Source organism: Pagrus major, chromosome 23, assembly GCF_040436345.1.
Source record: "Pagrus major chromosome 23, Pma_NU_1.0".
Classification (NCBI taxonomy): Eukaryota; Metazoa; Chordata; class Actinopteri; order Spariformes; family Sparidae; genus Pagrus; species Pagrus major.
This window is the reverse complement of record NC_133237.1, coordinates 3523518-3538783: the sequence shown is the minus strand read 5'-3', so window position 1 is coordinate 3538783 and position 15266 is coordinate 3523518. Positions and strand designations below refer to the sequence as shown.

The following is a 15266-nucleotide window of genomic DNA, read 5'->3' as shown; positions in this document are numbered from 1 at the left end:
TCTCGCTCACACATACACACACACACGCGCGCACAAACTCCTCCTTCCTCTCCTCCTCTCTCCTCCTCCTCTCAGTTGCCCCTGTGACTCCTTGCCGGGACGGTATAACAGTAGCCTACAGAGCGGGGACTGGTGGTGGATGGGGAAGGGTAGTAGCCGCAGCAGCAGCAGCAGCAGTCGGGCGCATCGACCGAAGCATGCTCCAGCGCAGCCATGACTTGCTCGGCGTCAGATAGCGAGAAGATCGTGATCAACTGCGGCGGGATCCGACACGAGACCTACCGGAGCACCCTGAAGACGCTGCCGGGAACACGCTTGTCTTGGCTGACCGAGCCCGACGCCTACAGCAACTTCGACTACGACCCCAAGTCCGACGAGTTCTTCTTCGACCGTCACCCGGCCACCTTCGCCTTCATCCTCAACTACTACCGCACCGGCAAGCTCCACTGCCCCAACGATGTGTGCGGGCCGCTCTTCGAAGAGGAGCTCGCCTTCTGGGGCATCGACGAGACGGACGTGGAGGCGTGCTGCTGGATGAACTACCGGCAGCATCGCGACGCCGAGGAAGCCCTGGACAGCTTCGAGCAGCCCGAGCCGGACGCACCTGAGGATGACCCGGCGCTCACCGGCGGGGCGGACGGCGACCTTAAGCGGCTGTGCATGCAGGAGGACGGCCGCAGGGCGACGTGGTGGGAGGTGTGGCAGCCCAATATGTGGGCGCTGTTCGAGGACCCCTACTCCTCCAAATACGCCCGAGTGAGTGGCCGGACATCTGTCTATTCTATTCTGTTCTGTTCTATTCTATTCTGTTCTATGCTATGCTATTGTGGCGCGCGCTCACATACCCAGGTTTGGCACTGTTTTGGCCACTGCGCATTGTTGCGCGTAAAGTTACCCTAAGTTGTTGTGAAGGAATGTGAGGATGTCAAATTCACTGCAGTGTTTTTCAACAAGGAGACCCCAAATAGATAGATAGATAGATAGATAGATAGATAGATAGATAGATGGATAGACAGATAGATAGATGGATAGATCCTCTCTTCCGCACCTTCTTTTTTTCTCTGCTCATCTTTATGCATGACATTCTGCTCCTCACTTTGCTTCTCTCCTCCACGTAACCACCGTGCTGCTGCTCTTTCCTTTGAATCTCTCTCATTGATATGATTACGCAAAGATTCTTCCACTGCTGATGCCCATTTGTCTGTGCGCATCAGTCCAGCCTTCTCTCTCTGGTGTCTCTATGTGTGCACTTTAAATACATGACTCAATTAGGAATTCCCCTAATTTGGGATCCAGTTCTCTCTCTTCATTATCAGTCCGCGTTTGGTGTAAATTGTTCTGCGGGTCCAATAATGAACTTAATCACCAGGAAGCTGAAAGTAAAATCTAAAGGTTAGTGAGTAGTCCTGCCTGGTCTCATCTTCTCTGAGCTGTAACTGACAGCACAGAACTAAAATCCTGTGAGCAGCAGCCTCCTCACACTTCATCCAATAGGTTGACGGGTTTGTGCATGTTTGTGTGTGTAGATGAACATGGATTCATGAATGCACATGAATGAAATACTGTTTACTCATCAGTGTGTACTTTAGGTGTGCTGGCAGGTGATTTGAGTGTGTGTGTGCGTGTGTGTATTATAAAACACTGCTGTTCTTTCTATCATTGTTTACCTCTACATGTCCTAGCTAATAGCAGGTTTCTGAATTTAGTGTGAAACATCTTTGCAGCACAGAGGTGAATTCTTTATGGCTCATTAAAAGCACAAGGCAGCAGTATCCCGATGGCATCATGATATAAAGCTTTTCTGAGGAATATCTTGAAGGATCTGATGAGGAGTTCAGGGCATCCAGCTTTGCAACACATGGTCACCGTCGCAGCATACCAGCGACATGCGAACCTGACCTTCATTCTACGGTCTCAGTTTGGTTAGGTTCAGGCACCAGGCATGACTTCTCTACATTACTAAGCTAAAATAAATCACCGTCGACTTCTGTTTCCACATCGGATACGAACACTGGATATTGTTTAACCTGACCATTCATCCTCAACCTCCTCTCTCTACGAGCTTCTCACTCGTTATACTACTTCTCCTACCTTCCTCCTTTGCAGCTGTAACAACCACCACAGCTGCTAGAGGTCGCTGCCCAACAAGAAGCAGGAATATGGGTGGTAATAAGTTGCTTGATAGTCGACCTGTGTGGTCATACGGGCTTTCATATGGGAGACTGGAGTTTGTGTCCTCTGTCAGACCAACAGTTAAATGTTGGTATGTACAGCCTCGATTTCTGCCGGGTTTCTCCCAGAATAACATGTGATGCGGGGAGTGGGGGGCGAGGTTTGTGAGGCTTGGCAACGCAGAATCTGGGTGGTATGGGTGACAAGTAGGGCTGGGCAATATATACAGTACAGTATATATTGTTATTGTGATATGAGGATGTAAACCGTCTGAGATTTTGGATATCGTTATATCATGATATGACATAAGAGTTGTTCCTGGTTTTAAAGGCTCATTACAGTAAAGTGATGTCATTTTCTGAACTAATTATAGTTGTCTTTACCCACTTAGTATCCGCATTACTGATGGTTATTGATCAAAAATCTCATTGTGTCATCTCTACAATATTCTGGCAGTATCAATATTGAGGTATTTGGTCAAGAATAGTGTGATATTTGATTTTGTCACTCAGTCCTAGCATTTATGAAGTGGTTTTGAGGAGATTCAAAAATATTAGGATATTGTGTATTGAGATACAGCCCAAAAAATATCACAATATTATTTTACACCCAGCCTCTACTGACAAAGGATGGACATGCTACCAGTGTCAGCTAAATATGCCGTCAAACTTTGCACTTTCAAAAAAAGTGTATAAACTGAGCTATACATTCATCAGTAAGTTAGCCGATGTGTTTTTACACTAACCTCCTGTGGCACACAGTGCGCACGGTCTGTCTGAAATCTGCTGCAACATTTTATACAAAAACGTTCGACGTACCCGAGGCATATTGCGGTCTGGAAAAGATGGGATGTATAAGTTCTGCACACACATCATGAATGAGACCGTGAATGAATGGACTGCCACACAGACACGGAGCTACGTGGAAACAAGTCTTGGCTGTATCGTCCCAGTTGAGGAGACACGTGCAAGTTAGTTTTATGTCAAACAATATGTGCAAAGTTGGAAAAATACTCTCACTATCGCTCTAAGAATAATAAGTGCTGTATATATATTTCTATATACAGTCTCCCTCTGCTTCCCACCATCCTGCTGCAGTCATGTTTTCCTCTCTTGAGTGCGTCGTTTTTGTTCTATTTTGCTCCATTTCTCTCATCTCTACCTGTGATCTCAATCTTTCTCTCTTTTCTCTTTTCCTCTCCTCAGTTTCATCCCTTTCCTCTCTTGTGCGGTCGGTCAGTCCTCCACCTCTCACCCGTGTCTCCCTCTGCCTTCCTTTGCTTAATTGTCTCTAAAAAATCTATGGCCATTTGCAGAGCCAGAGGCAAGTGCTGACCTGGAGCTGAGGTGTATTTTCTGTGGACTATGCCATATGCACAGAAACAGCATATTGACTTAGCTGCTCTGAGTGACTTAGGATGGAGACATGCAATCACATGCTACACACACACACACATACACACCTACACACATTAGGGCGGCAACTAACGATTATCTTTATCATCAATTAATCTGTTGATTCATTTCTCGATGAATCCATTTTATGTTCGGTCAGAAAACAGTAAAAAATAAATGTTGCACAGTTGATCGTCCTCAAATTTCTTGTTTGTCAAAGGTATTCAGTTCACTGTCATAGAGGAGAATTACGACTCTTCTTTCTTTAAAAAATTACTCTAATTGATTATCAATATAGTAGGCGATTCATTTTATGGTCCAAAACGAATTGATAAGTCACTGTATCTCAAACACACACAGGCATGCACATGCACACAATGGTCCATAGACTTCTTGCGACTTCTGTGAGTCTGTGTAACATTTGGAAATAAATATCTGTGCATCTTGATTTTTTCTTTGTTTGATTTTCTAGATTGCAAAAGATGCAGAATATGTTTCTAGCATTCCCTACATAAGACACTGGGACACAACATTTAAGCGTGGATATGACAGCCGAAAGACTCTTCTCCTTTGCTTTTTATGCTTCTGCACTCAAATGGCACTTCACGAGGTGATGCTGAGGTACCTACAGTGTCAGACTTAGAGGCGTAGGGCCACTGACCAGGGTCGGAGTGAGAACAGGCCGACTGTAGTTACTACATCCACATATTGTAGAAACGTTAAAAACATTTCAGTGTTCTTCAGCAGGGTTGTCCTGCCCTGAGACACATGCCTAAGAACTGGATGTCCATGAGATACAGCTACTCCACTTCCAAGGTGCACTGTGAGCAATTTTTCAAACAGTGCATCCTCAAGCAGCCTGTACCTTTCAGCACTTTTGTTCCTTTTGTCTCTGTTTGCTTAAAAATGCCTCTTACCAAAATACATCTGTCAGAGAACAAAGTTTGTGGAGAACAGTGTGTGATCTTCAGTCTGGCGTCTGGATGTCTGAATGTTTTCTCTGTCGTACAGCAAAGAGAAGAACCGCAACTGACTGCCGGCACAGGTTCTGTTTTGACATGCAGGCTAAAGTACTTGAGTGTGTCACATGTACTTTTCATTTACAGGTGGAGTTACAAATGTGCAGCTGGGGATGTCTGTAGTTGCTAGTTGGTCTGTGTGTATGTCAGCACTCATCATAAGTGACGCGGTACTGAAAACAGGCAGAGAACCACTGGTCTATACCAAATGACACCAGTGGAATAAGAGAAAGGGAAGATCATAGTGAGTGTGGATTGGGTTGGGAACTTTCTTTGTCGCAAGTGCGTCTCATATTGAGCTCATTAAGACGGATGTTTTGGACCAAAAAATCTAGCCTTAAGCAGCTTGTTCATGCATAAAACTTCAGTCAGAAAAACTGAATGGCAGCCAAACAAGCGATCGAAGAACGGAAGGGGGGTTGACAGTCAAAAAAGATAAATTGAATGCTGGGTTGGTATCATAGTGGGGGGGTGGGGGTCTGGGGAGCATCAGTATGACAGCTGAGGTGACTTTGAAAGTGTTGCAGTCAATAGTTTTGGTGCCAGCTCGGTGACATAAAGATAGGTTGGAAGGGGTGGAGGTGGGCGGCCAGCGCAGCAGCATTGCTCAGGTGGGCTGAGGTCAGGCGGCCGGCTCGTTTTTAGCTGATTAGCTTGTTGGAGAACGACGAGGGCGAAGCTGCTCCTTCCTGCCAACGTCCCGGCTGAAGGAGCCGGAGATGTCGGACGCTGGAAGACAGTGATGGAAAATGAATGACTGGATCGCTGGTTTAATTCATACATCTGTCCATTAAGTAAATGCAACATCCTTTCAAAGATAGCAGGGTTTTCCATTTCTCTCTTTTTCCTCCCGTCTTCCTGTCTTCTCCTCTACGGTCTTGTCCTCCCACCGTTCCTTTTTCTCCCCGTCCTCACTACTGACAGCTCGAGCTGCTTTATTACCGCGATTCCAGAGCTGAGTGCTGGATTGCTTATTATCGCTATTCAGCCCCCCAACCCCCTCCACGTTCTCTCCCTCCATCTCCCTCCTCTACTCCCCCCCCTCCTCTCATTCTCTACAGCTCTCTGCTTGTGCTATAGCGTAACACTGCAGTCCCCGTAGTAGCTGACTGCGCTCTAGTCTGCTGCAGAGAAGGAGGGAGAGAGACACAGAGAGAGGGGAGGGGGGTGACAGGACGGGAGGTGTTTTTGTTGAGGGTGGCGATGAAATTAATTCACAGTAAGAAGCAGTAGACGCAGAAGAAGAACAAGATGGGGGTCACATTCAACACCCCCTCTTTTTTCCATTCCCGCTGCCCTTCTTTTCTTTTTTTTCCTTTTCTGCTGAGCTCGGCAGGCTGGGGCACTCGTATCCGTTTATTGATCAGGCAGTACGTCTCAGCTCGCCTCATTCAGGTGGACGTCTCAGCTGAATGGTGCTCCTTTGTAAGCAAAACCTTCCCACACACTCATCCCTGCTTGCTCCCTCTCTCCAGCCTTGTACACAGCGGGGTGTGAAGGCACTTCCCATTCCCTCAAGGAGAGAAACAAATACCATCACAGTGGCAACGCACACACACACACACACACACACACCAACCCTTACACACACTTACTGTACCGCCACACACAGCAATTGTGGCCGCGTTAATGTCATTTTGACCTCATTTTCAGAGGCTTGGTTACAAATGTGAGCTATTTGGGTTCACTATTATTATTAGACTGTGGTGTCCTCTAAGAGCCACCATACTGGCAAGCTAAGCTCGGTCCTGTTAGCATAAAGCTACATCAATACTGGGCGCTGTGCTGGTTTCACATGATCGGATTCTAACTAGAAATCAACCAACAAACCAAACCAAGAGGAAAATTCAAAATTCCTTTTGATTAATATCAAAGATATTTATGAGTGAAAGCATTTGAAATGCGGCAATCATAGATACATACTTCTCAACACTACTGATTTTTGCAGGATCTGCCTATTTGTAACCCTTGCTCATGCTCATGCTTTGCTCTCGACTGGTAACTCGACGCACCGCATGTTTTTTTGAAAGGAGCAGTAGAAACTGTTTGAAAAAGGGCAGGCACTTAAAAAAAAAAACGGGGAAGGTGATTGGTCGAAAGTAGGAGAGCACCAGTGGAGCCAGTCGGTAAATCATCTTACCAAATTCAGTCCTGAGAAGAGCGACAACATCTTTTCCATTAAGAAAAGCCTTCAGTGCTCGCTGCTATTCTTTCATTGAAATACACTCTCCAGTTGTGATATCACTGATGCTAAAGCAGCAACGCTAACCTCTTGAGGAGCCGCCATTATTGTTTTGAAACGAGCAGTCTCTCTGATTCGTCATGCCCGTAGCTGCTGCTGCTCTCTACCTATCAGCTCGTCGCATGGCGCTGATTGGTTCAATGCCCGTCTATTCAGGCCAAGCTTAAGCCTGGCAACATGGATTCACAAGCTCACATGATCTTGCAAATCCAGCTTCCTCGCAAAAATCAAAAGGGAGTGCCTCAGTTTGGGGTTGTGTCTCTGCAGCTGGCAACCCACTCGGAGGCAGAGGTGAGCACGCACAAACGACCCTGCCTGACATGTGTCACTCGCCCCTGCGCTCGCTCATGTCCTCCGCTTGGCTCAGTCTGCTGCTGAAAATGGATGAAGCAAAAAATATGCTTCCAAATGTCACTCAACTCAGAACAAGACCGTCCCCTTCATTTATTTGCATCCTGTCTTACTTGCTCGTCGTGGTTGGAGATAGCCAGGGGTTATTTGAAAAGCTCTGACCAATTCAATTATTGAAAATATGAAAACACAACAACAATATCCACTTACCTCTGCCAGGGCGCAAGTGTCCCCTTTAGTTCACTCAAGCCTAATCCAATATCAAATAAAACGTATTTAATTCCGCTACATCCAGATTTTTATTTGGATCCATGTCAAGTTGTACACACTCATAAATAGCAAATACGACAGATTTATTTTTCATTTAGATCCATGCATTATTCCCTGAGAAATTAACCAAAATGTCTATCTCATAATGTTAAAAGTTAATGGGGTCTGGGTTGATACCACCATCCAAGTTTCATGGAAATCCGTTCTGTAGTTTTTGTGTAATTCTGCTGACACACCAACCAAAAAACAAAAAACACACGGGCGAAAATATTACCTCCTATGCAGAGATAATTAACAGTGTTAGATAACATCCTCTTTTAAAATGAAATGAACATTGAGAACATGATGGATGACTCGAGCTCAGCAGGCTGTGGGGGTATAGCAGCCAGAACAGGCTGGGAACCACTGCAGTACTATATTCCACCTTCCAGTCTTTATGCTAAGCTAGGCTAACCATTTCATGACTGAAGATGAATATCCTCATTTCCATCGCAATTTTGAAAAAAAAAGCAGCAAAGCGAGGTCAAATACCCGACATGTTGAACTATTCCTTTAAGAGCTAAGGTGAGACAGATGGTCAGTGGGTGTGAACTGGCTCTACTCATTAACTGATTCACCCAAAAACAAAGAGTTAGCCAGCGTTATTTATGGAGCAGGTACATTGCTGCTGACCTTCAGTAGGGAGCACGACACTAGATGGTAACGTCACCGCGAGAACTCGATTCCACTGCAGCAAAAATAATAACAACCAGATGATGAAATGTAATCACACGCACTTAAGCTGTTTTCAAAACCGTCCTGTCTTTTTCTCTCTTGACATTTTTTCTCTGTCTTTCCTCCTGTTTTTAAAACCTTTGCCGCCGCTCTCTCTCTCCCCCCCTCCCTCCTAGTGGTGTTGCTGCGTTATAAGCAATATACCTAGGAAGGGTCCCCCTTCCCCCTCTGTGCTTTTCAGGATAATGCTGCGACAGAGCTTTCTTTCTCTGTGTGTCGCCCATCGCAGGAGAGAGAGAGAAAGAGAAAGAGAGAGAGAAAGAGAGAGAGGTGCGAATGTAAGAAGAGAGGCTGCAGAGAGAGAAAGAGGGACACCGTACTATAGTTGATGACATGTCAAGAAATAAAGCGTTTAACCTCTGAGTGATCTCTACTGTCCTCTCGCCTTGCAGGGGTCAATAATGCAGTCAACGATCACACACACACACACACACACATGCACACACACACACACACACACACACACATATACTGGTTTAATCTAGAGACACACACATTCATGCAAAAGTGCTAATTGAGCATAGAAAATAGCATGTGCAGTAAGCCTCTAGCCTCGCACAGCCGAATACACTCACACATGCAGCAGATTACTGCAGAATGATCTGCTGCGACGCGCTGTGCAGTGTGTGTGTGTGTGTGTGTGTGTGTGTTTGAAAGAGAGAGAGAGAGAAAGGGGGCTGATCTGCTGCTGCAGCTGATCTGCTTCTTCTTCACTGGCTGGATTTGAGCAACGTTACTCCGTCACTGTTTGGTGCCTGTATTTACACTATAAAGAGCAGATAGGGCTTTAAGAAAACCAGAAGGAGCGACTGAGATTGCAACAAGAAAGCGTCCTGAGAGCATTTTGTCATTAACACTTCACTTAATTCATCACCGTGTTTATGTGATGAACGTTTTTCACATCTTGTCACTGCGAGAAAGCAAGCGAAGATAATAGACCTCTGTAGTTTGAGATTAAGTATTGGTTGGGGTTGACATGACGTAAGCAACCCTATCGCTGGAGCAAAACTATTTTCTGGATGATTCTGCAAAACCTGCAGTTACACCCATGCCAATGTTATTATTGTTATTATTAATTATTATTATTAACGTTATGCTTTCCACAGTATATGTGTAAGGAGACTAATTCTTCACATGACCACCAGGTAAAAGTAAAAACCGAGCATTTGAACAAACTCCAGACGCTGTTGTTTTTCTGGTGAGGTTGAGTTTGTACTTGTCAAATCTTCAAACTTGTTTGATTTGTTCCGTCTCCTTCATCAGCATCTCTCTTCCAGGACTAAAATAGACTGAAATGATATCAAACAGGAGTCTCCCTCTTGTCACTTTGTTTGCAACTGTCTATAGAAGCACTTTAAAGAGAAGATGCTGTTGGCTCAGCAGCTGTTCTGTTTGCTAAGCTGTCTCCTCGTAGCCCTATAACAGCTAATAACACCATATGCTCTACTGTTAGCAAATAACAACAACTCTGAGCAACACATAAGTCACACACACGTATCTGGACAAATACGCTCATACACATTCATTTGTCATGGCTGAGCAGGTGCTTAATGCTCTCAAGCAGAATGGACCTGCTACTTACAACAGAAGCCCTTAACATCAGCTCTGTGACATTGAGCCTGGAGGAACCGAAAGTAATCCTCTTGTTCATATTCACTATTCGGTAACCTGTAGGATGAAATACAGGACAGTTATTGGCTCCTTCAACTGTGAACACACATATATCAGCTGGTATCTTAAAGGTCCACTTTGTAAGAAAGTAGATTTTTGAGTCTCATTTCCTCCCACTCTACTCTCTACTCGTCAAGTACTGACGCTTTGGGATGGTGACATGAAGGATCGCATGCATAGCAGAATAAGTGGAACAAAAAGAATGGAAGCGTTCTTATGCTAGCAAGTCAAAATAATGGCGTAATGCCTCAGTATGCTTTAGGGTCGGGTGATATGACGTTATATAGTGCCACAGTAGAAATGTGTCCATAGGTAGAAATTTTGCATTGTTGTTTCCACCTCAACAGTGTCTCTGGTATAAACAGCATTTAACTCAGGCTACGTAGCAAATCAAGGCTGGATTCTTGCGTGATCTCTCTAATGATCTCTTGCGGCAAAATGAAGGCGGAGTTTGAGGACAGGTGTGGTCATAGCAAGGGCGCTGGAAGTACAGGGTAGAAAGTAGGGATGGGGCCATTGGTCCTCCCACTTTACGCCCCCGGCCCACATTCTTTTTTAAGTTCCGGTTCACTGTACCTGTTTCAATCATTCCTGTCCACTCTATTAGACAATTAGGTCAAACATTAGACATCACATAAAAAAACGATCTTGCGATGGGACCACTGAACTCAGTCAGTGTATGTTGCAGTGGAACTCATGACATGACAGAAGTGAGTTTGGCGGAACAGTTGAACTGTGCCGTGCTTAATGCTGTACATTCCTTGCATCAAACGATCAAATATTTTGGCAAAACACATATATGTTAACGACACATATGTCAATATTGACATAGGTTAAAAGTTGAATAAAATAATATTGAATAAATCTGGCACAGTTTGCCTGTTTGGTCCTCTCTCTTCTCTCATGTCATGTGTTCCATCGCACCATTCACACCAGTTTGGCATTGCTGCTTGGAATCCATCACAAGATCGCCTCTATGTTTGTCACATTTTTTGGATTATGGTCAAATAACTGCCTAACTAATGACATTCACATAACCTTTAGTTTTACTTTGCGTTTATGGCTAATTAGAAAATGTTAGCATGCTAACACACTAAAGTAAGATGTGGCCATGGTAAACATTATACCAACATGCGGTTTACCATTAACATTTTCATCGTCAATGTACACATGAACAGAACTGCACAAATACACCCAAGTGTCAATGGGGGATTCCCCAGAATGCAACATAATCACAACATACAGTAATTGAAGACATCCTGAAGAGCATCTTAGACAAAATTGTAATATTTTAGTGTTTATCTTGTAAGTAGTTGAAGAAAATGTTCCTCAGATTGTGACGGCACCTTGATAATGTTCTATTGAAATTCGTCAAGTACGCACTAGATAGGGTTTGTTCTGTGTAATGGTGTTTGATGGGTGTCAGAGGATCCTGGATGGATGCCTGACTGTTAGACTGCTCACAGTGCATGAATCCTGTCAGTGCTGAGCCAATGAGCTATCCACTGCTGAGAGAGCTGATAGAGGGTGTAGGTTTCAGCTAACAGAGCTGTCCTATGAAAAATGAAAAGCTTTACATGTGCTGTTTGTTCCCCCGGGTGCTATCCAGCTGAAGTGGCTAATGTGGGTCGCTGGCACCAAGTAGTGACATGAAAATAGAAGCACTGCTGGAGGTGAAGAAGTGCTGAATCAACTTCAGAATGCAGTTTTAATTTGGGAGCGCTTGTTTTACTGGCAATTGTTTGTTGGCACATTCAGATGGTGAGGCAGCTGCTGAAGCAGAAGTTGTCCAGCGCTTAAGTGCTGAAATAGTGTACAGACGGCAGTTTCACTACAGGTTTGAGATCCTCTCTGAAATTAAATGCCGCCAGTTGAAAGGAGCAGGATGAAATGCTTCAGCACTGTCATCCAACCTAACTAACTCAAGTCACATCACTGTGATGATGTGGACTTTGCCTTGTCCAAGGCTGGATCACCGGAGTTCCAAGGTCTTTTGGGCACAGTTTCACCATGTTGTGATTAGTTTGTGATAATATGATTTATTGTAACTTTGTTTTATACTATGCCTGTAAAAAGCAAAGTATGAACTGAAATGATGAGGGTGGTTCTACATTAATCTTGTGCCCCTGTCTTGTAGGGGGGGGGGGGGGGGCTCTATCAACCTCTATCAAAACCAGACATATGTGACTTTTATTCTTTCATTTGACAACTTAAATGTGGACTGTTTCTAGATACTCCTAAAACACAATTGTTGGATGATGCTCACAACTCATGGACAGTATGCAATCTGAAGGGAGAGTCATGGCTCAAAAAAGGTGCAGAACCAGTACCCTAACCGATTTACCACGTGTCACGTCATGGTACAGTATTGTTGGTACATATTTATATATTATTGTCATCAACCCATGTCTGTATAATTTATATAACTCTGCGTGTGCTCCTGCTAACATAACATACCTGAGGTAGATGGGGAAATGGAGAGGAACTACGAGCTAGGCTGTCGAAAATGAAAAAAAAAATTGGCGGTGGTGAGAGCCCGCCACACCCACTGCACAGGACAGGCTCCCACACAGATCTCTGTTCAGGATTGGAATAGTAAAAATCCATCATAGACAAAGGCCCTAATTTTTCCAATACTGTTAGCAGAACTGATGACATCGGAGCTTATTGACACTACGGTCTTTCTAAATTCAGCCCGGGGCCCGTTTAATACCAGGTTTGGGTACCCATCCCCACGTACAGTTTTCATGAAGGAATAAATTAGCTATCAAGACCAATTCCGTGTTCTTTTTCTACCAGGCTGTCATCATGTTTACTTCTGCTGTTAAGTTGGACGTGGGCTCTTATGAGGACTGACTAACTTTTGGAGCCAACTTCAAGTGGCCATTTGATGAACTGCAGTTTTTGGGACTTCTGTGTTTGCTTCATTTTGCAGCACTGGAAGTTGCCTCGTGGTATTAGTTGAAAACAACACGCACACCACTTGTTTTTCCCTTTTTTAACCCCCCCCCCCAGAAATCTAATTCCAGTGAAAGAGTAAACCTATTCCTCACCTGTCTCTTGCAGGCAGGTGTAGTGTCATCTGTGTACTGAGAGGCAAAGGATTAAGTGCATAACTCGAAAGCTGTGAGCAACTTGGAATAAGAAAGCACTGTGGTAAACATCCGCTGTACGACAGGGCTGAACTGAAAGCAGTAGTTAAAAAGGTGTAATACAAAATTTCACATAAACACACGTTCACATTACAGGCTAAGCTGTGCTCATGTATCAACTCACACACACACACATATAGATTGCGGTCAGTGTGACTTTATTTATTCATGACAAACATGACATTTGAAGAGCTTTCTCAAGGGATGTATTGACCCGAGGAAGCCTTTCATAGTCGTTTGACCAAACCAACAGTATCGCTTTAACACTCACGACCAAGCCTTCGGCCACACACACCACATCTCAGAATTACAGTTCCCACTTCAATCCACAGTCATTCTGTGGGTGCCATTAAAAGCATTTTCATTATCAATGATAAGTGATGGATTGACTCGGAGCCATCTGGCACTGATTTCTGGCCAGGCACAGAAAACACATTTTTTTGATATTCAGATACAAATAGAGTCGCCACGAGAAGCTGTGTAAGCTGAATTTAATTGGAGTAATCTTAGGATTTTCCAAACAATTCCTCCTTAGGGGGATTGGGAAAAGCAGTAGTGCCACAGCCTGTGAGGAGGCTTTTACGCTGGCTACATGAATGTACAACCTCCAAAATACACTAAACTGAAATGAACCCATAGCTTTTTTTCTTCAAGTAGCCAAAAACCCATTAGAAGATCTCTTTCTCCCTCCCATCCCTCCCATCCCTCCTCCTCCACTTCTTTCTTCCCCTCTAAATATAGACTTCTTTCATTCTGTCATTTCCAACACACACACCTCGTCCCCCCAGTGGGCTAGGAGGTGTTACAGCGCCTCTGATGCAAGCTCATGGAGTCGAGCCCCTGGTGCAGTCTCACACACACAAACACATTGCCTCTTTGCATGAGGAGGAACACCCTGCGGCAGTGTTCATGGAGGCGCTCTGCGGGGGGCGCTGTAGCAAACAGCAGGCATACAGGAGCTGTCAGGGCCTCTGGGTTTTCAGAGCCAGTTCAAAACTGTATTGTATTATAGGTGATATATATATATATATATATATATATATATATATATATATATATATATATATATATATATATATATATATATATATATATATGTAATTAATCTAATTTATAAAACAAGGGACTCATCACTGCAATATTTATCATTTTAGTACAAACCAGATGTGTTTCTCAGGAGTTGGTGGAGGCCAAACCAGAGAGTAAATATTGAGCTGATTTTCATCAGGTGGACACGTCACAACTTCACAAGAATGCCAATGCTGCTAATGTGTCTCCTGAATGCGCATGAGTACTTTTTCTTCTTCTGGAGTTTTGTCCCCCAACCCAGTTGACAGAATAAATGTTTGTATGCTTCTGCACATATATATGTTGCAACTTCTGGAGGTTCAGTTTTCCAGTTTTTTTGTTGTGACAGTGCTGGTCTGGTTAGGTTTAGCTACACTTGGTTAGTGTTAGATCATGTTCTGCTTTGGTCACACATAACCACAGGAGAAAAACAAGAATTGTCCCGTCAACTTCCCGTCAGGTTTTCGATCCTGCAGCGACTGGCCTTCCAGCCTTTCACTCCGACCCCACCCCATCCATCTCCCAATATGAATAACAGGCAATAAACATGCACAGTGAATGTGATGTGACATGTTTTAATGAAATGTTAATATGTAGGACATGTACAAACAACAAATATTATTGTAGCTTTAAAATTTAAGTAGGTGTCCGTAATTAGCTTTATTTCATTTGAGATAAGTTAACCGACTTAATTAGTTACAGGCAAGTGGTGCACTTACACAATTTTTTTCCCCCTTTTCCCCTAATTTTGTTAGAATAATCAATTAATAAAAAAAAATAAAAAAACAGAAAAAAATATAGATTCTACCATCATCAGGTCAAAATTTCGTCCAACCTGCGAAACTAAGATAGTGAACATAGTAAAGACTGTTGCTGCGACACAAAAGGTCATTGTGAGCATGTTAGCATGCTAATGTTTGCATGGAGATCAAAGCACCACCACCGTGCCTGAGTACGGCCTTACAGAGATGCAAGCATGGCTACAAATCAAAATATAAGTGGAACAAATCAGCCTTACTGCAGAGCACAGTCGTCCTCCTCTGTCCCCCCTGCTTCTATAGAGAGGTCTATTGAATGCAGCCTGGAGGGGAATCCACTGGCCTTTGATCAATTTGGTCCTGGAGACATAATGACTGTTTAGCTGGTGATCTTT

At 44.0% G+C, this 15266-nt stretch overlaps 1 protein-coding gene across 2 annotated transcripts in view; it reads left to right on the top strand.

The window, feature by feature from the left end:
• The first annotated feature begins 213 nt into the window (after positions 1–213).
• Positions 214–15266, top strand: part of LOC141019714 (voltage-gated potassium channel KCNC1-like) — a 73537-nt gene continuing 58484 nt past the window's right edge. For both annotated transcript variants that reach the window (XM_073494703.1, XM_073494704.1), the window contains exon 1: positions 214–756. In XM_073494703.1, the coding sequence (XP_073350804.1) occupies positions 214–756 (543 nt within the window). The remainder of the gene's footprint in view (positions 757–15266) is intronic.